The sequence below is a fragment of the Cibotium barometz genome, chromosome 46 (assembly GCF_041138505.1).
Source record: "Cibotium barometz isolate CiBa-2024 chromosome 46, ASM4113850v1, whole genome shotgun sequence".
In the NCBI taxonomy this organism is placed as follows: Eukaryota; Viridiplantae; Streptophyta; class Polypodiopsida; order Cyatheales; family Cibotiaceae; genus Cibotium; species Cibotium barometz.
In genome coordinates, this window is record NC_141091.1 from 37,669,831 (window position 1) to 37,696,562 (window position 26,732).

At 37.7% G+C, this 26,732-nt stretch overlaps 1 protein-coding gene across 1 annotated transcript; it reads right to left on the minus strand.

Moving 5' to 3' along the window:
- Positions 1 to 10,091: 10,091 nt before the first annotated feature.
- LOC147612190 (uncharacterized) lies at positions 10,092 to 12,252 on the minus strand. The gene is made up of 4 exons (XM_086784271.1): positions 11,591 to 12,252; positions 11,384 to 11,430; positions 10,615 to 10,663; positions 10,092 to 10,413 (listed from the first exon to the last, which is right to left on the minus strand). The coding sequence occupies exons 1-4, from the start codon at positions 12,025 to 12,027 to the stop codon at positions 10,317 to 10,319; spliced, it is 630 nt and encodes a 209-aa protein (XP_086640397.1). The 5' UTR covers positions 12,028 to 12,252; the 3' UTR covers positions 10,092 to 10,316.
- Positions 12,253 to 26,732: the final 14,480 nt, after the last annotated feature.

Consider the following 26,732-nt stretch of genomic DNA (forward strand, 5'->3'; position numbering starts at 1 on the left):
AAACCTGCTCTTTGTGTGGATTAAAGTAAAAATGCCATGGATTAGCAAAGAAAGCATACAGATTAGTGTAGATTAAGCTAAAAAGCACGGGATTAGCTACATGGGAGGTAACAAGGTGGGCCACAAATTTGAAGACCCATGAGTTACTAAATGGATGCATAGGAGATAGCAAAAGGCCTGCATATTTTTTTAAAAGAGCGGCAAGCTATAGATTAAGTGGGAAGGAGGGCATGGATTTAAGCTCAAATGCATGGACTGGTAAAGGAAAATATTTTTTTCTTCGAAAAAAAAATTAAAAAAAGAAGAATAAAAGGTTAGAAAAAGAGGACAAAAGGGGAGAGAGAGAGAGAGAGAGAGAGAGAGAGAGAGAGAGAGAGAGAGAGAGAGAGAGATAGCCAAAAAGTAATTTATTGGACGAAGAGGCATCTCACACATGTCTTCGTATAGTGACCTCCATCCAACCAAAAAGGGAGAGGACAAAAGAGGAGGGAGAGAGAGAGAGAGAGAGAGAGAGAGAGAGAGAGAGAGAGAGAGAGAGAGAGAGCCTACACACATGTCTTGGTCGGTGGCCTCCATCTGGCCAAAAAGTAATTAATTGGACGGAGAGGCATCTAGCACATGTCACCGAGCGGTGACCTCCATCCAACCAAAAAGGGCATGACCAGACCATGTCGGTTGGAGGATCTCACACATGCGGACGATTGACCAAATAGTTTGTCCAATTTCTTCCCTAGCTTTCACCTGCACAAAAACAACCGAGCTCCTAAGCAAGTATGGCTACTCTATGACCAAGAGGCTCCACCCTCCACCCGCCCATAGTTAGTAAAATATAAAGGAAAAGCAAATGCAAATAAACAAAACAAAAAACCTTACCTTCTTCGTCTTTGCATTTGTCTTCACCATTACAAACAAAAGTGACGAAACACGGCAACACGCACTCTATTCCCTAGTACTCATTGACTGACCAAATGGTCTATTCAATTGCTTCCCCATCTTTCACCTACACAAAAACAACCAAGCCCAAGGGGAATCAAACCCCTCAGTAGACATGCAAAGAAACGCATGCCAACGAAGCCACAAACACATGCACACAAGCCGTAAATGGAGTCTTTAAAGCATGCAAGGTTTACCTTGAATGCATGCACACAAGCCACATATGCAGCCTCGACCTCAAGCAAAGATAGCCTCGACCTCAAGCAAAGATAGCCTCGACCACAAGCCACAAATGCAGGTTTTCATGCATACATCCTAATGCAAGAAAAAAAATTCATGCACACACACACAAAAAATGTAGCATGAATGCATGTACAAAAGCAGGAAAGGCATGCCACAAGCCTTGAGCACAACCTATAACACATAAGCAAACAAAGGAATGGAAACAAATACCACAACTGTAAGATTCCTCCTGAGGCTCTCAAGATGTCTAGCATCTTTCCCTGTAATCAAATCCCTCTTCAGAAATATAAAAGATTTTGTTTCTACCAGTTTTACCCTAGAGAGAGAAAATATTCTAGAGAGATAATATTCAGATATTAAATATTTTTGGATAGAAAAAATTCTCATCTTATTAAAATAAGTTCCCCTGAAATAGAAGTTTAGAAATATTTTCAGAAGGTGCATTAGAAATTAAGTATAATCTGTTCAAGAGGCATTATATCCTGGGGAGTGAAGATTTTTTTAAAATTTTAAATTAAGGTTCCTATGGACCAATAAGATTCATCTAAATGTAGGGAGGAGATAAATAGAAGAATAAAAGAAAAATCCCCCAAAAATGAGTAAATACTCACATAAGATGAAGAGTTGACTAAGGACAAGGTTAATAGTTAAAAAAGAGAGATATTTAGGTGAAATGATGCATTTTTGACACCTTTGCATGGGGGAATTTCCCTCATGAAGGAGGCGCATATTTCACATGCTTGAATGAGTTTTAAACTCCCAAATAATGGGATATTTTTATCTCTCCTCTCTCCTGTTTCAACTAGATCCAAAAAGTGACCAAAACTAACGCAAAAATAGTAAAAAATTGACTAAATTGATCTGGAAAATTCTAGAATCAGTTGGCTTGGTTAGAAGCTCACTTTTTAATAGAAGCCCTCCCCTTTGTTGAAACTCAATAGTGTTTTATGCACTGTTACTCTACTCCTCCCAAGCTAAGAACTGTGAATTTATTAATAATTCACTAGTTTTTTGACATTTCCCTCTTCCAAAGATTGGTGGCCACTCTTGTTACAAACAAGAGTTAAACCCTCAAACCATCAAGCCAAAGGAAAGCTCCAAGAAATTATGTAAGTAGAGATTTTTGTAATTTTCTTTATTGATTTTATGTTTTTCTAATGTTTATGATTGTTTGAAGTGATAAATGGATGCTTTGCCTTGATCGAAAGGCTTTTTCCCTCTCTCTTCTTAGAATCAACCCTTCTTTATCCTAGCTAAGTGATAATTGTTGAAATTAAACTTTTTATAATGTTTTCTCTTTTATAAGTGAATTTTGATTAGTATAGGTTACTTTAAATCAATTAGAGTTAATTTTTAAGACAAAATTAAGTAGAAAAAATTGAAAAATGGTCAGCCATACAAAGGAGGTTATGGCAAAATTTTTAGAAATAAGAATTATCTTTTATTATGCTAAAAGAGTAATTCCTATCAATTCTATACTCTAAAAGTGTCATTTTCATGCACAGAAGATGCATAATGATTATTATTAATTTTCATGCATAAAAGAATAATCTTTTTATTATGAAAGTGTTACTTTCATCAAAATAGATTTTTATGCATAAAGGAATAATTTTCTTCTATTATGAAAGTGTTACTCTCATCAAAATAGATTTTTATGCATAAAGGAATAATTTTCTTTTATTATGAAAGTGTTACTTTCATCAAAATAGATTTTTATGCATAAAGGAATAATTTTCTTTCATTACGAAGGTGTTACTTTCATCAAAATAGATTTTAATGCATAAAGGAATAATTTTCTTTTATTATGAAAGTGTTACTTTCATCAAAATAGATTTTTATGCATAAAGGAATAATTTTCTTTTATTATGAAAGTGTTACTTTCATCAAAATAGATTTTTATGCACAAAGGAATAATTTTCTTTTATTATGAAAGTGTTACTTTCATCAAAATGAAATTTTTAGGCATAAAAGATTATGTTTTTATTATAAAAGTGTTACTTTTATCGTATTTGATTTTCATGCATAGAAGTATGCATAAAAGATTATTTTTTTAATTATGAAAGTGTTACTTTTATCATATTTGATTTTCATGCATAGAAGTATACATAAAAGATTATTTTTTTATCATAAAAGTGTTACTTTTATCATATTTGATTTTCATGCATAGAAGTATGCATAAAAGATTATTTTTTTATTATAAAAGTGTTACTTTTATCATATTTGAATTTCATGCATAGAAGTATGCATAAAAGATTATTATTTTTATTATGAAAGTGTTACTTTCATCATAAATGATTTTTATGCATAAACATGTGCATAAAAGATATTTTTTTATATTAAAAGTGTGATTTTCATCATAAATGATTTGTATGCATAAATATATGCATAAAAGAAATTCTTTCATGTTAAAAGAGTGATTTTCATCATAAATGATTTTTATGATGATAAAAGTGTGACTTTCATCTTCCCAAGTAGTGATGACATAACCATGAGATTGCTTCCTCCTCCACCAAGTGTGAGCAAAACCTTCAAGATGAAGTGAGGCGAAGTAGACTTTGGCAATCTCGCTCCTTGGGCTGATTTCGAAGTAGAGATCCATCTTGTTTCCCCACTCTTCAAAGTCTTCGATAGAATTTGATTCTCCTTTGAACTTATTAAATATGATTTTGTCCTTCATAGCATTGTCAAAATCACCATGCATTCTTGAACCCCTCTGCCGTGCTCTTGGATCATCAAATCCTCTTCCTTCACCCAAGTGTCTATGCATTTGCTCATCTTCCAATTGCCAATCACCTGCATCTTTAAATCCCTTCTGTTCATACCCTCTTCTTGCATCTTGCATAAAGGATGAAGTTCTTGGAATACTGGCATTGGATCTCTCATAAGAAGCATCACCCATAGGTCTCTTGCCCTTGTCCATGTAAGAAGAATGTGGCATCATTTGAGGTGGCATCATTTGTCTTACTTTGTTCTCTTCTGGTGGCATAGAAGGCTTTCCATCATGTTTGGCATCATAATGTACACCATCCATTGCATTCATATCGGCTTCTTGGTTGAGCTTGAGAGGAGCCAATGCACTAATGACTTTCTCCAAGTCTTTTAACCCTCTTTGCATCACGTCATCCAGGTAGTGGTGTCGCTTGTCGAACCGTTCCATGAGGTATTCACCAAATTGTTGTTGCCGATTTGTTTGGTTATTTTCAATCCTTTGAAACATACTCTCTATAGCCATTAACATCATGTCCACTATTAGCGGAGTAGTTCCCAAAGATTGAGGCATTTCCACTGGCTGAGATTCATCTGGAGATGGTGCTTTTATGGTTGAACTTTCTTCATTCCTCGTTGATGAACTCGTTGCCATCATTGCTTCCAGTTGTCTTTGATCATTTTCATTCCGGGCTCCCTTGTTTTGACCTCCTCTAGTCATTTCCATGCGCGTAATTGATCCCTCCTTGCAAAGACCACTTACTTGATTTTTTTTTCTCTATTCAAACGGTATCCGATTTGGGTGATCTTTATATCGATGCGAATCTCTTGACGAGACGAATAAGAATCCCCAAAAACAGATCTGAAAAAGTCAACAGCCTTTGACCAGACAAACTGTACCGCGGGCTGAAAGTCAACTCTTGATGTTAACCGCTCAATTCTTATCCGATTTGGGTGATCTTTATATCGATGCGAAGCTCTTGACGAGACGAGTAAGGATCCCCAAAAATAGATTTGAAAAAGTCAACGGACTTTGACCAGTCAACTATTCTAGCTGAAAGTCAACTCTTAACTTTGACCGCTCAATACTACTCCGATTTGAGTGATCTTTAGCTTGTTTGAAAGAGGTTTTCGGGTAGATTTAAGGGCTTTCAGGATAGATTTGAAAAGCTTTTGAAAAACCCTAGAAATTCAAGGATTTGTCCTGGCTATAAGTACGCAAATTTTGTAAAAATTTTGCCATGGTCTCCCCTCTTTTTGCACCAAATCTCAATCAAATCAAAGCATCTCAATCAAGTATTAAAATCCTTATGCATTTGACCACTGTAAGCAAATCAATCCTCAATCATTTTTCTATCTGAGCATGTGACCTTATGGCATCAATTTTGTCCTTTTGCATAAGAAGTCGATGTAGAGGATTTGCTTGTTTGCTCAAGTCGAATGAAGTGGTCGATGAAGCGCGTCGATGCTTGCCGATCTCCCGGCCAAGCACTTCTCACCCCTTCACCAAGTTTAAGGTTGAGGCCATTTCTTTACCACCAAGTACCTAATCCTCTTCCTTATCGCACGGCAAGGAAGATTCAAGACATTCTCCCCTTGGCCTCTCCTCCAAATGCCAAGGTACCCTTACTTCATTCTAGATTCTAGGAATAAAGTGGGGTACAATCGTGAGTGGAATGTGGTTACAAGCTCAAATGAATGAGTAGAGTTGACTTACAATTGATTTATAGCATGACTCATGCTCATTCATATCATAATACATGGTTCATAGTGCTTCCTTCATCACATCCACTCATGGCAATGTCAATACATTTCCACATACATCAACAACATCCAAGTGTCACGGAGCGGTGATCTCGGGTCGCGTTCTGGGCGCGAGTTCCCGCTCGGGACTAGAAAATCCAGTACAAAAGTGAAAACAGAGAGCACTTGCTGAATCCTGCACCTCAAGACCTATTGCTCGTCTCGAAGAGGACGACGAGCCGGTCGTTTTGAGTACTAGAACTCCAAAAACGGAGTTCGTATGAGAGAGTTATGACCAAAAACGTGCAACCGGCAATGGAAAACGGTGTCACCAAAAAGCAGGCTTCCAACCCAAAACATTTTATTCAATCCCCCAAATGTGCCCAAAGCTATGCTCACTTATGCCAATATGCAAGGCATAGCATTGAATGGCTATGTGTAGCATTCAAGCATTCATAATGCATAAAGAAGAGCATGAATGGCCATGATTAAAGTCCAATTTCTGAAAATTAGGGTTTTATGTGTAATAAAACCCTAATTCACTCCATAGCTTGAAAGAATGCTTCAAAATTGTAAGGAAGTGATGGAGCAACTCACCAATGTCACCCGGGAAGCCTTAATGCTTGAATTTGTTGAAGGAGATGAAGATTAGGGTTACTTTGGTGAAAAACGTGGGCAGCTTTGGTAGTGATTTTCAGCCACATTGGGAGCCCCATTGCTCATGGAAAATAGGTGAAATACTTCATAAAACATTGCGTAGACTCAATGCCCTTTGCTCATGTTGAGATTCCATGGCTAGGGTTTGCAAGAAAGCTCCCAAACAAAAAAACGTTTTTGATTAACAACTGCTAATCAAGATTAGAAATTTTCCCCAATTTGGTCCACTCATTCAAAAAAAAAATAGGTCCATGTGCTCAGATTTGAACCACAAACTCTACCTTAGCCATATCCCCTTCCCCCATGAATCAAATGAAGCAGAAATTTCATGAAATGAGAAGAAGAAAAGAAAAATTAAAAATCATGGATCAAAAGCCATGCTCTGATACCAATGAAAGAAAGTAACAGGGGTGGGTTAGTCCCTCACCAAGGGAGTGGCTCATGAAGGAGTCACCACTTAGCATCTCACGGGAGAAGCTTACCATTGATTCTTGGAATAGATAACATTATCATGAATGAGCCATAATCCCATTTACATTGGTATTTATACTCCACCCAAGAGTTCACACCTACTTACTAGTTGTCCATGGCCTTGGGCCCATAATGCTTTCTTACATATATATATATTATACTTACTTACTTATATATATATACTTATACTTATATAAGTATAAGTATAAGTAAATACACTTATATATAAGTATATATATATATACACTTATATATAAGTATATATAAGTTTACATACATATATAAGTATATATATGTACACTTATACATATATATATATATATATATATATATATATATAACTTATTCAATGAGCAAATGACTTGATGGTGACAACTTAAAAATAAACAATTTATCATAAAATAACACACACACACACACACACACACACATATATAGACATTTTTTGTGTCTATTTGTGCATGTGCATATGATATCTTATATAACTATACGATATATATATATATATACATACATATATATAGATGTATATATATATTATATATCGTATATTTATATACTCTTTATATAATATAATATAATATATATGTATATTATTTACATACAAACACACACACACACACACACACACACATATATATATGAACGTGTGTGCATATGCGAATGTATATGTGTGTGCAAGCATGTAAATTTTTCATGTGGACATTTTTGTGACTGTGTGCACGTGCACGTGCTTATGTCTGTGAGATTGTGTGCATGTAGATGTGCAAATGTGTGTGTGCATGTGCATCTATGTATGTATGTGTGCCTATCGATGTGTATGCACGTGTATTTGTGTATTTCAGTGTGTGTATGCATGTATATATATGTAAGTTAAGTAAGCATATATAAGTATATATATATATACACTTATACACTTATATATATATATATATATAACTTATTTAATGAGCAAATGACTCGATGGTGACAACTAATTGTGAGTCCCAATGCATCTAGGCTTGTGGAAAAGAACATTTCTTTTTAAAAGTTAAAAAATGTGAAACTCTCCTATACATATATAGATGTATATATATATACTCATTCAATGAGCAAATGACTTGATGGTGACAACTTAAAAATCAACATATTTATCATAAAATAACACACACACACACACACACATATATAGACATTTTTTGTGCCTGTTTGTGCATGTGCACGTGCGTATGATATCGTATATAACTATTTGATATATATATATTATATATCGTATATTTATATACTCTTTATATAATATAATATAATATATATAAATATATATGTATATTATTTACATACAAACATATATATATATATATGAACATGTGTGCATATGCGAATGTATATGTGTGTGCAAGCATGGAAATTTTTTATGTGGACATTTTTGTGTCTGTGTACACGTGCACATGCATATGTCTGTGAGATTGTGTGCATGTACATGTGCAAATGTGTGTGTGCATGTGCATCTATGTATGTATGTATGTGTGCCTATCGATGTGTATGCACGTGTATTTGTGTATTTCAATGTGTGTATGCATGTATATATATGTAAGTTAAGTAAGTATGTGCGTGTAAGTGTGCATATTTGTGTATGTGCGTGTAAGTGTGCATATTTGTGTATGTGCACATGCATGCGAGTGTGTGTGCATGTGTTTTCTTATGTGCGTGTGTGTTTTTTGTGTGCATGTGTGTGTGTGTGTGGTGTGTTGTGTGCATGAGTTAAGTAAGTATGTGCGTGTAAGTGTGCATATTTGTGTATGTGCACATGCATGCGAGTGTGTGTGCATGTGTTTTCTTAAGTGCATGTGTGTTTTTTGTGTGCATGTGTGTTTGTGTGGTGTGTTGTGTGCATGCACATGCATGTGTTTATGTTGGCATACATATAGATCTATTTATATATACATACTTATAAATATATATATATGTGTGTGTGTGTGTGTGTGTGTGCATCTATGTGTGCTAGGAAAAAAAATGAGCAAATGAGAAACTCTCTAATATGTGTGTGTGTGTATGTGTATATATATATATGTGTGTGTGTGTGTTTATATATATATATATATATATATATATATATATATATATATAACTCATTCAATGAGCAAATGACTTGATGGTGACAACTAATTGTGAGCCCCAATAAATCTAGGCTTGTGGAAAAGAACGTTCTTTTTTAAAAGTTCAAAAATGTGAAACTCTCCTATACATAGATACATATATATATATATATATACTCATTCAATGAGCAAATGACAAAACTAATTATGAGCCCCAATGCATGTAGGCATGTGTAAAAAATACTTATAAAAATTTAAAAAAATCTCATTTCTCCTTCATGTGAAAGATCTCTCCTTTTCTTGCCAAGTGGGGCTCTCCTTTGCTTGCCACATGGTAGGTTACAAGTAATATATTTATAGAAGATGCATGGGTCTAATAAATGGCTTGAGACTTTCATGATTTAAAAAAAACTAGTGGGACTAGGGATTCTTAGCACCTCTCCTTAACCCTCTCACAAGAGTTTTAGCCTACCCCAAACCTTAAGTGACAAGCACACAATCTCTTAATATTTTCCCCGTTCTCACAAAGACCATTTTAATGGGGCTGAAGGTTTAGTTGAGGGACACCTTTCTTAAACATTCGTACAAGGGCCTCACTATTCTCACTTTTATATGGAGATAAAGATATATTAGTGCCTTTTACATGACCATCATATTTGGGTGTGCCATAGCGAGACAAGGCCCTTTTTAGTTGTGATACTCCTTTCCAAAAGGAAAAATAGGACTGAAACTTTGAGGTGGTCAATAGCACCTCTCTCTCTCACAGACACACATAACTAGGCACGCATGCACATGCACCCATTGATAGCATTAAATAGTGATACTTTTGAAAACACCGTGTGTTAATGAAATAGCACATGTGTATTTCCCAAATAAAAAACATATGTAGTTTGTTTTATTGCTAAACAATGCAACTCTTTGAAAATAAAAAATGTTATGCTACTTGTAAACAAAAACATTTTCTCCTTACTAATTGAAATCACGGAGATTTTCTCCTCGTTAAACAAAAACATTTTCTCCTTACTAATTGAAATCATGGAGATTTTCTCCTCGTTACCATTACTAATTGAAATCATGGAGATTTTATCCTCGTTACCATTCACATTTGAAAGAGCTAGAACTTTGCAAGACAAATTTCAAATCTAGAGTTAGAGAAAGCGCTAGAACTTTTCAAGACAAACATTTCAAATATTGAGCTAGTAAATCTCTACCCAAAAAATAAATAAACTCAAATGCCATATATATGGGAGTCCAAAAATATTGAGAGAGAAAAGCTTTGTATTATTAACTTACAAAAAAGACAAAAGAGAGAGAGTGAGGGATGCCATGTTTTGGAAGGATGACAAAATAGTTTTTTTTAATGGTATGGTGACAAATCTACTATTTTTATTACAACCCGAATATATTGGTTACAACACACACCCTCCATCCGACAAGTTTCTATATAGTCGAAACTATTGGAACTTTCTATATGGGTTTGTTTGATTTTTAAAAAATACAAGAAAACAAAAAGTAGAGGATCAAAAACATAAAGAGTAGATAATATAGGAAATCGAATATGGCACCACCACCTTGGGTTGACTCCCTGCACACAAAGGTATTATAACATATAGTGAACCTCTACTCACTTCAGGTAGAAATAAAGAACATGTCTAATACAATAAAGAAAAACAAAGTGCTCCTAAATACCATATTAAAGTCTTCATAGTGCTGAAAACCCAACAATGTACACTCATAGAATGAATTAAGCCAACAATTCAATAAATAGGAGTAATTCTCAACGCACCTGTCTCGGGGATAGTAGGGATGCTGGGACCTTTTGGCTCGAGAGGTCACTAAAAAAATAAGGCATATGGGGTAAGAAAGTGCATGAGTAACTTTATAAGAAAGTGCATGAGTAACTTTATAAGAAATTTAGCACATAATGTCATTATATTATAGAATAAAAGCCAACAAATTTAGGAGTAGTGCTAAAAAGAAAGTATTCTAGTGTATTTATACCGATCAAAATTAAGAAAAATGGGCTGAAATTTTAAGAAGCCCTTATTTTAAGGAATGATTGGTGTATTGTAGAGATTTCAAAAACAAAAGCCGGATAGATTTAAGAGTTGTCTTTATTTTGATCGGTTGAAAAATATGTCTTTCTCGAGCTCTATTTAGGGGGGTTTCCCTTTCCTAGGCCCACCATAACCGCTTAAAAGCACGCCATGGACACAAGCAATGCTAAAAAAAAACGACATTCTAGTGTATTTGTATCGGTTAGGATTATTAAAAACTAGCTGAGATTTTAAGTGACCCTTATCCTAAGAAATGATTTTTCATAAATTTTAGTTAAAAATACATATAAAAATCGAATAGATTTAAGAGTTGTCCTTATTTTTGAAAAATATGTTTTTTTTCCCGAGCACTTGGACACAAGGCTGTCCGCCGGACGCAAGACAACGTGATTGCAGGACGTGATTTCAGAAAGTTGTGCGGGGAGCTGTGGAGGCCATGGGTTCAAAACCCGTGAAAGCCAAAGTCACACAGATTAATAGAGGAATGTGAAGGTATACCCGTAATTATATAAGCCGGGGGATGGCTCTGTCGATCGTCGAAGTCACTGAAAGTAAGCCATTCTATGAGGTAAGAAAATGCACAAGTAATTCTATGAAAAATTGTAACATGTAATTATATTGGGGAAAAAGCTGAGTAACATGTTATTATATTGGAGAATGAGGGCGCTGCAGCAATCTTACTGAGAAATGTGAACGCATACATACCCGTTATATGAGCCTCGCACGCGGGGATAGAAGGAGGGGCAGGTCATTTGGCTCCATAGCTCAGGTTGAGCATCGAGGTCACTCAAGAAGCATGCGAAGCGGTGGGCGTGGAGGTTCGGTGGGACGAAACGCACACGGACGGACTGCACACCTGCCTTCTTGAAGACCCACAGCCGCCGGTTGTTCAGACACCACAGGTGGCCCTTGTACATGAACACCTCCAAGGTGGGAAAGTCCTCCGGCTTCAGATAGCCCTTGAGGATCATCCGCACGGTGTCGTCTACTCGAGATTCCTTATGGCACCCCGAGAAACGTACCGCTATACTGGTTTGCGTAAACCTTAGGCTTGACACCTTCACTTGTGCCTCACTACCCACTTCATGATCATCATCATCCTGGCCCATTTGATCCCGCAAGCTTCCAAGCTCAGCCCACATGCGCGCACGCACAAAGCTCTCTGATCTCTGACCTGCTTCAACACTTGGTTGAGCTCAGATGCTAAAGAAGTGTCGAAATCAGATGCTAAAGAGGGTACCTCTTCCTGTGTCTCTGACATTTGACTTGCACAACAAGCCATTAAAACAAAAAAAGCATGCCTATTTGGACTCAATGCACTCTTTGGGAGTGAACTTCACGCTCAGTGATTGTTATGCCTATTGGACTCAATGCTCTAGGCCCTTAGGGTAACTAGGAGGCCCACTACCACTAACGTCCCACTCATTCACTCCCCTTTAAAAAAGCAAAGCAGGCGCAAAATGCAACATTCTTTCAATTTTTTTTATACGAGTGGCCTTTCTCTCTCTCTTTCTCTCTAGCGAGTGGCCCTTCTCTCTCTCTCTCTCTCTCTCTCTCTTTCCCCTTTAAAACAAAAAAAAAACCATTTTGTTTATACTTATTTACTCTCTCTCTTCTCTTTTTCTCTCATTCTTCTCCTCTCTTTTTCCCCCCTTTAAAAAAAGCCCATTAATAAAACAAAATACCTTTTTTTAAAATCTCTCTCTCTCTAACAATTTCTATTTCTCTTAAAGAGGATCTTCACCTCATGAAAGGCAATGTTTTTGTCCCCTATGACAATCAAGTCAATGTTATTATTCCCTGTTGACAATTAAGTCATCAACATAGATGACTACTAAAATAATGCCCATGTTAGTCTCACCACATAAAGTGAAAAATCTGCTATAGAGAGTGATAAGATACTCTCCTATCTTGCCTAACCATTCTCTAGGTTCCTGTTTTCAACTTATACAAGGCTTTATGTAATTTGCAAACGAACTCTTGGTTTACATGGCCCTCATATCCTAGTGGCTACACCATGTAGACCTTCTCTTATAAATCACCATGTGAAAATGCATTATTTACATCCATCTGATATAAAGACCATTTCTTACTTGTAGCTATTAGTAATGACTATTTTCACAGTTACCATCCTAGCAACTAGACTCATAGTAAATCCAATATGTATGTGCATATCCCTTGGCTATCAATCTTACCTTGTACCTGCTCAAATACCCATCTGAATTTTGCTTTACTTTATAGACCTACTTGCATCCAATTACCTTCTTCTCTTGAGGCAAAGGTACTAAATCCTATCATAATGTCTCATTTACATCTAATGTAGCCATCTCTTCATTCATGGAATCTTCCTTATGTTTATATCCAAGTGCCTCCTCAAAATATGTGGAAATCTATCGCTTGTATTGCTTTGACCATATAAGCATAGTGATGGGTCCCATCATAACTCCACCTGTCTACTGGATATTTGACTTGCATACACCTAGATCATTGCGAGGTGTTCTCAACACTACTGATATTCCAAACTCCTCATCTAGTCTCTCTTTTGAGCCACTAACCCCATCAATAAATGAATAGCCTACATAAACATCAGGCATTATGAGACTGATCCACCTTCTCTTTTTCCTTTTGTGATATATGTGGATTTACTAAATTTTTAGTACCTCTAGGACCACTAAATGATGTGTCAAATTCCTTTCTCATTTATCAACGCATGGGCAGCTTCTGCAATATGCATATTCTTCCTTTCTACAACCCCATTTCACTGCGAAGTGTAGCTACATGAGATAAGCAATGAATTCATTGGAAAAATATTCACCAATGAATATTTCTCCAATGGTGGAAATAAATAATCAGATGGTGGGGAAGAAATATTCTCCAATGGTAGGGAGAAATAATCAGATGGTGGGGGAGAAATATCATCCCCCACCACCATCTGATCTTAGCATTTAATATACATGCCTTTGTCTTTCTCAACCGTTGTCTTTAAGCTTTGAAAGTGCGTAAACAATTTACTTTTCTCTTTCATTTTGTGTACATGCCTTTGCCTTTCTCAATCATTACCTTGAAGGTTTAAAAGTGTGTAAACACTTTTTGTAAGATTCCTCCCCCAACCCCTTTTTGATGTCTAGTATCTTCCCCTGTAATCAATCCCTCTTCAGAAATATAAAGACCTTGTTTCTAACTGTTTTAACCTAGAGAGAGAAAATATTCTAGAGAGAGAATATTCAGATTTTGAATATTTTTAGATAGAAAAATATCTCATATAATTAAGATGAATTCCCCTGAAACAGAAATTCAAAAAGAATATTCCAATGTGCAATTGGAATTAATTCGAAATAGGTATAAAGAACCTTAGTCTAAGGGTATAGATTTTCAGAAATCTTTAGACTATGGTCCAATTAAAGTTCCTATGGGCCAATAGCATCAATACATGTGTAGGGAGGAGATAAATCCTATTTGTAAAAAGAAGATACCCAAAAATGAGTAAATGCTCACATAAGGTGAAGAGTTGAAAATGTACAAGGTTTATTAGTAAAAAACTATGAGCAATATTAAAAATATGAGATATTTTGGGTATCCAAAAATGAGTAAATGCTCACATAAGGTGAAGAGTTGAAAATGTACAAGGTTTATTAGTTAAAAAAAAAAACTATGACACATATGTAAGGAAGAGGAGTTCTTTAAAGGAGGTGCATATTTCACATAAGATGAAGAGTTGAAAATGTACAAGGTTTATTAGTAAAAAACTATGAGCAATATTAAAAATATGAGATATTTTGGGTATCCAAAAAGGAGTAAATGCTCACATAAGATGAAGAGTTGAAAATGTACAAGGTTTATTAGTAAAAAAACACATATGTAAGGAAGGGGAGTTCTTTAAAGGAGGTGCATATTTCACATAAGATGAAGAGTTGAAAATGTACAAGGTTTATTAATAAAAAAACTATGACACATATGTAAGGAAGGAGAGTTCTTTAAAGGAGGTGCATATTTCACATGCTTGAATGAGTTTTAAACTCATAAAAATTGAGATATTTCATCTCTCCTCTCTCCTCATTCAAGTCTAGTTCCAAAAAGATAGCTTAACTGACCTAAAAATGGTCAAAAAGTGACCAAATTGACTTGGAAAATTCTAGAATCAGTTTGTTTGGTTAGGAGCTCAAATTTTCCTATAAATAGAAGCCTCCCCTTGTTGCAAAATATATAGTGTCTTATGCCTTGTTACTCTACTCCACCTAAGCCAAAATATATAGTGTCTTATGCCTTGTTACTCTACTCCACCTAAGCCAAAATATATAGTGTCTTATGCTTTGTTACTCTACTCCACCTAAGCCAAAATATATAGTGTCTTATGCCTTGTTACTCTACTCCACCTAAGCCAAAATATATAGTGTCTTATGCTTTGTTACTCTACTCCACCTAAGCCAAAATATATAGTGTCTTATGCTTTGTTACTCTACTCCACCTAAGCCAAAATATATAGAGTCTTATGCCTTGTTACTCTACTCCACCTAAACCAAAAAAATATAGTGTCTTATGCTTTGTTACTCTACTCCACCTAAGCCAAAATATATAGTGTCTTATGCCTTGTTACTCTACTCCACCTAAGCTAAAATATATAGTGTCTTATGCTTTGTTACTCTACTCCATCTAAGCCAAAATATATAGTGTCTTATGCTTGTTACTCCACCTAAGCCAAGAACTGTGAATTCTTTAATAATTCACTAGTTTTTGACACTTCTCTCTTTCTTCAATCCCCATTGGTGGCTCCATCAACATACTAAACCAATTGATTGGTTGGGGGCCTCTACCGTGAATAAAGAATCAAGCAAATTATAAGGTAAGTATATTGAATTTTGATCTTTTCTATAATTACTCAATGATTCTCTCTTCTCAACCCCTCTCAAGCTTGAGAAGTTTAATTGGTATGGTTTTTTAAATGCTATTGAAGTTAATTGGTGAATAGTAGTGAAGAGTTACATAATTTAATAAATGCTATAGAAGTTAATTTCCATTTATGTTTAAATTCTAATGGTTTTTATGTAATTTCTCTCTCTCACTCAAGAAATGGTCATACTCATGACCCATTCTCAATCCAAATGAAGCTTTTCATAAAGCTTTTCCTTAATCCAAGATTAAGCTATGCTTGAGGCCAAATTAATGGCTTTTTGCTATGCTTTTAGTTTATGCACATTGATGATTCAATCCATTATGGATTGATGACCCAATTAGAGACCATTCTAATTATATCCTTAATGATAAGCTTTATCCCTTAGAAAAAAAAATTGAGACTTATCAGTCATAGTAGCGGAGCTATGGCAAAATTTTTATAGAAATTACGCATAAAATAAATTCATTCAAAGCATAAAAAGAGGACTTCCTACCATATTCTAAGAACTATCATCCTAGATTAATTAAAAGAATTTTATTATGCATGGAGATGTGGATGTTGCATGTAGATGTAGATGTATGGATGTGAGTGTGAATGTGGAGGTGGATGTATGCATGGAGATGTGGATGTATGCATGTAGAAGTAGATGTATAGATGAGGATGTAAATAGAGATGTGGATGGATGCATGTAGATGTAGATGTATAGATGTGGATGTGAATGGAGATGTAGATGTATGCATGTAGATGTAGATGTATAGATGTGGATGTGGATGTATGCAGGTAGATGTAGATGTATAGATGTGGATGTGGATGTGGAGGTGGATGTATGCATGTAGATGTAGATGTGGATGTGGATGTGGAGGTGGATGTATGCATGTAGATGTAGATGTATAGATGTGGATGTGAATGTGGAGGTGGATGTATGCATGTAGATGTAGATGTATGAGGAGAATGTGAATGTGGATGTGGATGTGGATGTATGCATAGAGATGTGGATCTATGCATGTAGATGAGAATGTACGCATATAGATGTGGATGTATGGATGTGAATGTGCATGTAGATGTGGATGTATGGATGTGGATGCATGAATGTGCATGTAGATGTGGATGTGAAATTAGATGTATGGATGTAGATGTGGATGTGTGGATGTGAATGTGGATGTGGATGTGGATGTGGATATATGTATGGATGTGAATATACGATATGTGATGTGAAGGAATATGAAGTGTTGAGATGGAAAATGATGTGATGGGATGAGTATACATATAAATGGAATAGGGAATAAGTAATGTGGATTGATGAGGGATAATGTGGAAAAATGAAAGTAAAAATAGAAACTGTATTGTAAACTGTTTGTAAATGCTGTTTGTAAATGACTGTTTTATGTCAAGATTGCTGGGGGAGCATTGTGACTATCTTGTGATTAAGGTCGTGAGACCTAACTGATAATGTTGCAACTGCTGGTGACGGAGAGTCAATGAAGGACGTCTCGCGTAGCAAGGTCGGCCGAGGTCTTGACCAGCCTCGGTGCGATTAAAATGGTGAGCTTCCGGTACGGTGGATGAGGGGCCAAGGAAGCGGCCTATGAGTGAAGCGCTAGGTCACCTGCGAAGGATCCTAGAGGGTGCTGACCATACGGTGCTCGAGCTCTGGGTCGCCTAGGATACCCACGCGTGCGTCGAGGAAGATATTGGAACAGAGTTGGAGTTGTTTTCTGAAATCGAGCATGGATCTGGTTGATTGACCTTGCTGGTCTTCAATGGATGAGTCCATGGCTCCTTATATGGATCCGTTGGTTGATCTTGCTGATCTTCAAGGAGAGTCCATCTTGATAAGTGATTATATTGCCGAGTATTAAGGGCTAGGAACTAAGAAACGGCCCCTGAGAGTGGACAGGTGGTGAGCGTCCTAGTTGCCAATGATGCCATAGATACTCTGATGAAGGAATGATGGAAAAATTAAGAATCAACTGGATAAATTGGAAGATGGTGATCAGTGATACCATGGTTTTATTAAAGGATTGTTTTAAACTGGTTGAATCTGTGAAAAAGGCAATTTCATATTGGGTGTGTGAGTGGTGTGACTAGTTTTATTTTGCATGAACATCCGGCTAGGGGGCCTTGGAACTCTTTTCCTTGGTACCCGGGACAAAACCTAACCAAATTTTTAATTGGATCCCATCACTACAGTGGTTGGGCGGTTGGCTAACCCATGGGATTGGATGGGGTTAGGCTGGACTGATGGATCCGTAAATCGAGACTCAAACTTTTGTTTTTACGATAGAAAAAAAAAAATCCCGGACAGTAACTATTCTATGGATAGGAATCAACGGCTGTGCCTCTTGAATGGGGAAAAAAGCGTTGATCCCAATGATCCAAGTGCAAGTTTCTTCCTTGAACTGACTAAGTATCTTATAGATGTAATTGGATCATCTCGATCAGAAATGATCTTGACTACGTTAGAGTAAAAAGTTATCCTGGTGGAATCGCCCGTGCTTCCGGTTAAGAAAGTTTTTCCGGGTTCGGTTTTGGAACAACCGACGGATTAGTCTCTTATCCGGATATCCGTGGGTGAGGCCCCGAGTGTGGGACCCCTGTCCCGCGCGAGAAGCGCTACTTGTTGGAATTAGGGTAGCAGGAATGCACACACAACTTCAAGAAGATAAGGAAGCTTGAGCACAACACAGTAGTGTATTATGAGTGCCAAAAATGAAAGATAACAAGCCCTAGAAGATAATGGGCGTATATACAATGCACGGGGGAAAAAACCTCCTAGTGAGGGAAAAAGTGCCCCGGCGGTCCTAAGTGTGTTCACACACATCACTACTATAATATGGTAACAAATCCCCCCTGGAGTGATGCGGTGAACAAGAGCTAGCACTCATGTATAGGGAAGTGTCTAGCTATGTGGACGAATCCACAAAAGGAAGTAAGCCCAAAGCTTTGCGAAAAGCTTCGAACTTCTCACGAGGCAGAGCCTTTGTGAAAAGGTCTGCAAGGTTATCCTGTGTTGGCACATAAGCCAAACTGATCTCTCCTGCAGAGAGTCTCTCCCTGACATAATGGTAGTGCACCTCAATGTGCTTCGTACGAGCATGGAACACTGGGTTCCGCGCAACTGCCAATGCGCTCTGACTGTCAGTGAAGATGGTGGTGGCAGATGGCTGCCCAACACCCAAATCAGCCATAAGGCGTCTGAGCCACACACACTCAACCGTAGCTGTGAAAGCTGCCCTGTACTCAGCTTCACAACTAGAAGTGGCCACAGTAGGCTGCTTCTTGCTCAACCATGATATGCATGAGCTTCCAAGCATGAAGCAAAAACCACTCGTGGACACGCGTGTGTCATAACAACCAGCCCAGTCAGAATCTGAAAAAACATGTAAATCTGGCGGCAATGATCCCCCCTTGGGATAAAACAACCCAAGTTGCCGAGTACCACTCAAATAGCGAAAGATACGCTTCACTGCCTGCCAATGCTTAATGCCTGGGCTATGCATAAATCTGCTCACCTGTGAGACTGCAAACTGAATGTCTGGCCTCGTAATGCATACATAAATGAGGCAACCAACAGCTGTCTGATAGAGTGTGACATCAAAGTGATCTCCAGCATCATGAAGACTCAACTTCAAACCTGTCTCCATTGGAGTAGCAATAGGCTTGCAGTCTTCAAGGCCAAATCTCCGCAACAATGTTTCAATATACTTTGTCTGACACAAAGCAATACCTCCATCACACTGCTTAAATTGTATCCCCAAATAATGATGCAAATGCCCCAAATCTGACATCTCAAAAGAGGCATTCAAATCAGCCTTAAAATCAGCAATATGACTCTCATTTGGTCCTGTGAGCAGCATGTCATCGACATAGAGAGCAATGATTAGATGTACACCATCCACACGTTTAACATACAAAGTGCTTTCTGTTGGACTATTCTGAAACCCATGTGCAGTCAAATATGCATGTATTTTTTCATACCAAGCTCGTGGAGCTTGCTTTAAACCATATAAAGCCTTTTTTAACCTGCACACTTTGTTTTCCTGCCCTCTTTGAACAAAACCACGAGGCTGCGATACATACACCTCTTCATGCAAATCTCCATTTAAGAACGCAGTCTTTATGTCCAGCTGATGTACATTCCAACCATTATGAGCTGCTAATGCACAGATGCTACGAACAGTGGTCATACGACATGTGGGAGCAAAAGTCTCATCAAAATCAATGCCCTTCTCTTGAGCATAACCTTTTGCAACAAGCCTAGCCTTATGGCGATCCACTGTGCCATCAGGCTTACGCTTCAATTTGTATACCCACTTAGTGCCAATGGCCTTCTTGCCAGGGGGCAAGTCACATAAAGACCATGTACTATTCTTCATAATAGCATCGTATTCTGCTTGCATAGCAGCCATCCAATTTTCTGAACTTTGTGCCTCATCAAATGAAACAGGCTCAGTTTCATCGCACATACTAGAAACAGCCAATGCATAACAATCTGACGCATAAGAGGCACCATGAGAGCCAGAACGAGTGCGACTAGACAAAGGGGCATCCAACTTGCTGTCACGCAAAGTCTGCACCAGCCATCTAGGCATGTTCCTAGAGCCCTCAATCTCTTGTCTCTCATCCTCAAGTGCATCATGCACATCTGCATCAGATATAGGCTGATCTGTGCCATCATTTAAAACCTGCATAGGCTGAAAAACTGCCTCATGAGGTATTGCACTTGACTGTGCACCACTGAAAAGAGGCAACAATGTATCATAGACATCACGTGAGCTGATATCTGTCTCCTTAGTACATGAAACCAAGGGCTGAACTGCATCTTCCACAAATACAACATCACGGCTAACCAAAATGCGCTTTGTCTGTGGATGATACAAACGATAGCCTTTGCTCTCAGCACTATATCCAACAAAAATACATTTGACAGCTTTGTCATCCAATTTTCTGCGATGTTGCACAGGCACTAATGCATATGCCAGGCAACCAAAAACACGTAAATGGCCAACAGATGGCTTGCGGCTATGCCAAGCCTCATATGGAGTGACAACCTGTAATGCTTTGGTGGGACACCTGTTTAGTACATAAGTGGCACACATGACAGCCTCAAGCCAAAAACCATGTGGTAGACTTTGACTCTTAACCATACATCTTGCCATTTCCATGAGAGACCTGTTTTTTCTCTCAGCCACACCATTTTGCTGTGGTGTATACGGCACTGTACATTGGTGTTTTATCCCACGCTCAGCCAGAAATGCATTAAATTCTGAAGACATATACTCCCCCCCTCGATCTGAACGGAGGGTGCCCATCTTACTTTCTGACACATTTTCAGCCATAACCAAAAACTGTTTGAAGCACAAAAACACTTCGGACTTTGCCTTCAAAGGATATACCCATGCATGCCTGGTAAAATCATCAATGAAAGTCACGAAGTAAAGGTAGTTTCCAAATGATGGAGTTTGCATGGGACCACAAACATCACTGTGAACAAGCTGCAATCTGCGTTCAGCTCTCACTGATCCATCTTTGGGAAAGGAAGCACGCTGCATTTTACCCAATATGCAGCCCTCACAAACATGCTTGACAGGTGCCTCAAGCTTAGGCAAAGAAGACACCATTTCAGATTTCTGCAGGCGCAGCAAACTTGCAAAATTCAGATGACCAAAACGTGCATGCCACAGTTTTGCATTTGAAATAGCCTGCGTATCCATAATAGCACATGCTGAATCCTCTACACATTTGCCATCCATATTGAGCTTATACAGCCCTCGACATAGTGAACCAAATGCTACAATGATGTCACCACAAGAGAGATCATGAACAGTACATCTGTCATCCACAAATTTTATAACCAAACCTGTTTTGGCAAATGCGGAGACTGACAGCAGATTCTTTTTGATCCCTGGCACATACAATGCATCAAAAAGTGTAAAGGTGTTGCAATTTGCAACATTCAGCACAATCTGTCCAACTCCTTTAACGGGATAAGAGGAGTTATTGGCACAAGTGACAGTATTCCCTGTGGGAGCAGACTCAAGGAAAGTGAATAAACTGCGCTGCGAGGTGATATGCTTAGTGGCACCACTGTCAAAGTACCATACATCTGAATCTACTGCAGACATACATGTGTCATGCAAAGATGGGTCATAACTGCACTGCGCATTGAATGCCCATTCTGTATCTAGCACAACATTAGCAGATTCATTGTTAGAAGGAGAGGCATCTGCAACAGCCATACCAGCCTCTTTCTTCTTAGCCTCTTTCGCAGCCAGCTTAGGACACGCTTTGATGACATGATCATTTCCCTTACAGTACTTGCAAAATGTCTTCTGTTTGTCACCCTTCTTCTCATCTTTGTCTTCCTTCTTTGGTTGCGCAGCATTTGCAGATTTCTGCTTACTAGAAGAAAAGCCAGCTTTACCTTTCCCGCTTCTCTGACTAGCAACGAAAGCTTGATCTGCGACACGCATAATATTCCTGTTTTGCCTTGACTGGTCTTCTTGCAGCAAAACAGAAACTAACTCCTCAAATGATAAGGCATTGGGATTGCCTTTCATCATCAAGCGAAGAGTGGAAGCAAAACCCTGATAAGAATCTGGTAGACCATTCAAAACAGTCTGCACAAGTGAACTGTCTGACAGGATTTCATCTGCAGAAATGAGCTGCTCTTTGAAATCCTTGATCTTTGTCAAAAAGCTATCCATAGAATCACCTTCGTTCATATGCTCACTCTCCAACTGTTTTCGGAGATAAGCAACACGAGCCTCATTTCTTGCCTGATACAATGTGGCAAGTACATCCCAAGCATCCTTAGAAGTCCTGCAGGAGCGAATATGTGGGATAATGGTACGTTTGACAGACAGCGCAATCAAGGCATGAGCCTGCGCATCTCTACCATCCTAACGAATCTGCTCTGCTGAAAGTGGTGGTTCTCGAACAGCTGCTACAGCACTTGTGCCTGCACCATCATCAACAGTACCTGTTTCTGATGTGTTTGCAGCATTCCCAGCCACAATAGGACGTGCATCAATACCCTGCACAATGTTCCATAACCCCTTTGCTACCAATACATGTCGCATCATATATGCCCACAATGGATAGTTGGTGCCATCCAACTTATCCTCAGCAGCCAACATGCGGAATACATCATTGTTGTCAGCTATGGCCAATGACTGTACTACTAGATGTAAATGCTGTCTGTAAGAGATAAACCTGTATAAAATCGACCTGTGCTATGTAGCACAGCCCAAAACAGACGAATGGGCACCTGTCCTGCAGATTTTAATCTTGACAGAAAATCTGCACAGTAGGACGATTTTGCCTGCGCAGTACTTGGAATGCAAAAACGGAGGGCGAAATGACTTCAGATCAAAATTCTGAAATGACCAAGCCCTATGGGCTCTCCCACGGCATATACTAACCTGCAGACGCTCGTGAAACCTCGTCGCAATCGGAGGAGATGAAGCGGCAGGTGCCGGTGATGCTGCCCGGGAGGAGGAAGCCTGCTCTGATACCAATTGTTGGAATTAGGGTAGCAGGAATGCACACACAACTTCAAGAAGATAAGGAAGCTTGAGCACAACACAGTAGTGTATTATGAGTGCCAAAAATGAAAGATAACAAGCCCTAGAAGATAATGGGCGTATATACAATGCACGGGGGAAAAAACCTCCTAGTGAGGGAAAAAGTGCCCCGGCGGTCCTAAGTGTGTTCACACACATCACTACTATAATATGGTAACACTACTTCCGCTGCCAGTACCCCGAATCCATTGCTCAGTGGGAACAGGGATCTTACAGTTGGTATCAGAGCATTTGGTTAATAAAGATCAACTGAGAAGACAAATATGTCAAAAATTTATCAAGAAACACAAAAAGGTTATAATTGTGTGATATAATTCATACAATTTGATATTCAAACTGAAAGTCGTAATTTGGTAATTGGGTCTTCAGATGGAAGTACCGCAACTATATAGAATCCCTGACTTGCTTGAGGCCTAGACATGATAGTATTTACCTTATAATTCCAAGGGCCGTGACTACCCGTATATACTGAGAGTATACTGCAGCTCTTTACTGACAGTATATACGAGTAAATCTAAGACTTGAAATTATAAGTGTTAATGCTATCCAGATGATGATTTCGAATGTGATTGATATGATTTTTAATTCTGTTTGAGAATTGATGAATTGATTTGGATTCTGATTGAAAATGCTGATTGAAAAATGTTGATTTTAAAAATTAGTTGAAATATAATGAAACCACAATGAGGGAGAATGGGACGAGTCCCTGTGATGATATTCATAACTAGAATGATGATAACGAATTCAGCAAATCACTATGAGATTAGTGGATTGTGCTGTCAGATTGCTACTGTTAATACTTGACCGGTAGATCAAGTTAAGGGATGTCAAATTGAGAACTTGCTTGACTGAAATTTCCGTGGGGAGGAATGTTCTGAAGGAAACTTTTCGGTCTAATGGATCTTTATCATGTTAAAGATATGAATGATATGATCTGAATGAATTGTTATTTAATGATGAGTTCTATATAAGGGATATTTATCCCAGTATTCTGTTGGGTTGACCAGAATATAAGGAACCCCAGAATAAAATTTGATCTTAAGAAAAAGAGCTGTCCTCTACCTTGCGAGATGAGAACATCTCGCACTTTTTAAGTGGGGTAGGATGTAAGATTCCTCCCCAACCTTCGAGGTATACTGGAGTAAGAATCTTCCTTTCTGATCTTATAATTATTCCCTCTCTAAAATAAAAGAAAATTTCTGTTTAAAAAAGGAAGACCCTTTTCCTAGAATACTTCTCAGGAGTCACGCCTGTTTTAAGGATTTAGAACAATGAGTTTAGAAGTGAGAATCGGTGTTTTGGATACCAAGGTTTTGGTTTTCATTCGAGTACGGCCCAAAAGAAGTTCTTTATCTCTTGGGGAGTATAAGAAGTTATCCCCCAGATATTGTGATCCTTATATCTGAATTCAATGAAAGTAGGTGACTTAGCCTACAAGCTTCTTTTATCTCCTCATCTCAAAATTCTTAATGCCTTCTATAGAAAAATGTGTCAAACACAAATCATGAAAAGACGGTAAAACTTCAGTGGCAAGTTACCGTTGGCTTCTAGGTTACGCTAGCTCCTTCCTTTATATAAGTCGTAACTTTTACTTGTCGCTCACAGTAATCTTACTCCCATCAATCTCCTTTCTTTCTTAATCTCCTTCATGGCTTGGCAACAGGAATTAGTTTTATCCCTGATGATTTCTCACCTTCAAGACGCAAGAGAGTCTGTGAAGAAAGACTTTATAGAACAGTATGAGCGCTCCCTTTTTCCTCACCTAGGAACTTCTGTAGCGCAGACCAAATGGCGGACCTATCAAAACATAACTAGGGTAACACCCTGGGGTCAGCAGCACGTTCGTAACAATGTCCGCTTGGCCATGGTTATCGAAGCCTTGGGTTTGGGTCCCCGATACTACTGCGTCATGAGATCAAGGCATCTTGGGTTTTCTGAGCGGGTCTTCTTACTGGCGTGTTTTCTTCCTCATGAGAAGATATGCCTTTACCCCGTTTTTGGCTTGCCTCTCAGAGGTCCTTTTGTTGGATCACCTCATACCACTGAGATAGGTGCGGCAATAACCAGTAGAATCATTCCCATAGATGAGTTACCCTATACTTGTGCAGCTTGTGAGGACTGCTTTTGTGACCATATGATGGACGGGCTTATGGAAGTGTAAAGAGTTCTTCTATCTTTACTGTATAAGTTCCGAGAATGAATAAAGTTTAAATCTTGTTCTTATCTTGCCCTCTTTAAGACTTTTCTTGGTGGTTAATCTTGATTAAAATTTTTCTCTGTCTCATATTCGTGCATCTTGCGAAATTATCCCAAGTTGCGAGATGAGGACATCTCGCGTTTTTTAAGAGGGGTAGAATGTAAGATTCCTCCCCCAACCCCTTTTTGATGTCTAGTATCTTCCCCTGTAATCAATCCCTCTTCAGAAATATAAAGACCTTGTTTCTAACTGTTTTAACCTAGAGAGAGAAAATATTCTAGAGAGAGAATATTCAGATTTTGAATATTTTTAGATAGAAAAATATCTCATATAATTAAGATGAATTCCCCTGAAACAGAAATTCAAAAAGAATATTCCAATGTGCAATTGAAATTAATTCGAAATAGGTATAAAGAACCTTAGTCTAAGGGTATAGATTTTCAGAAATCTTTAGACTATGGTCCAATAAAAGTTCCTATGGGCCAATAGCATCAATACATGTGTAGGGAGGAGATAAATCCTATTTGTAAAAAGAAGATACCCAAAAATGAGTAAATGCTCACATAAGGTGAAGAGTTGAAAATGTACAAGGTTTATTAGTAAAAAACTATGAGCAATATTAAAAATATGAGATATTTTGGGTATCCAAAAATGAGTAAATGCTCACATAAGGTGAAGAGTTGAAAATGTACAAGGTTTATTAGTTTAAAAAAAAAACTATGACACATATGTAAGGAAGAGGAGTTCTTTAAAGGAGGTGCATATTTCACATAAGATGAAGAGTTGAAAATGTACAAGGTTTATTAGTAAAAAACTATGAGCAATATTAAAAATATGAGATATTTTGGGTATCCAAAAAGGAGTAAATGCTCACATAAGATGAAGAGTTGAAAATTTACAAGGTTTATTAGTAAAAAAACACATATGTAAGGAAGGGGAGTTCTTTAAAGGAGGTGCATATTTCACATAAGATGAAGAGTTGAAAATGTACAAGGTTTATTAATAAAAATCTATGACACATATGTAAGGAAGGAGAGTTCTTTAAAGGAGGTGCATATTTCACATGCTTGAATGAGTTTTAAACTCATAAAAATTGAGATATTTCATCTCTCCTCTCTCCTCATTCAAGTCTAGTTCCAAAAAGATAGCTTAACTGACCTAAAAATGGTCAAA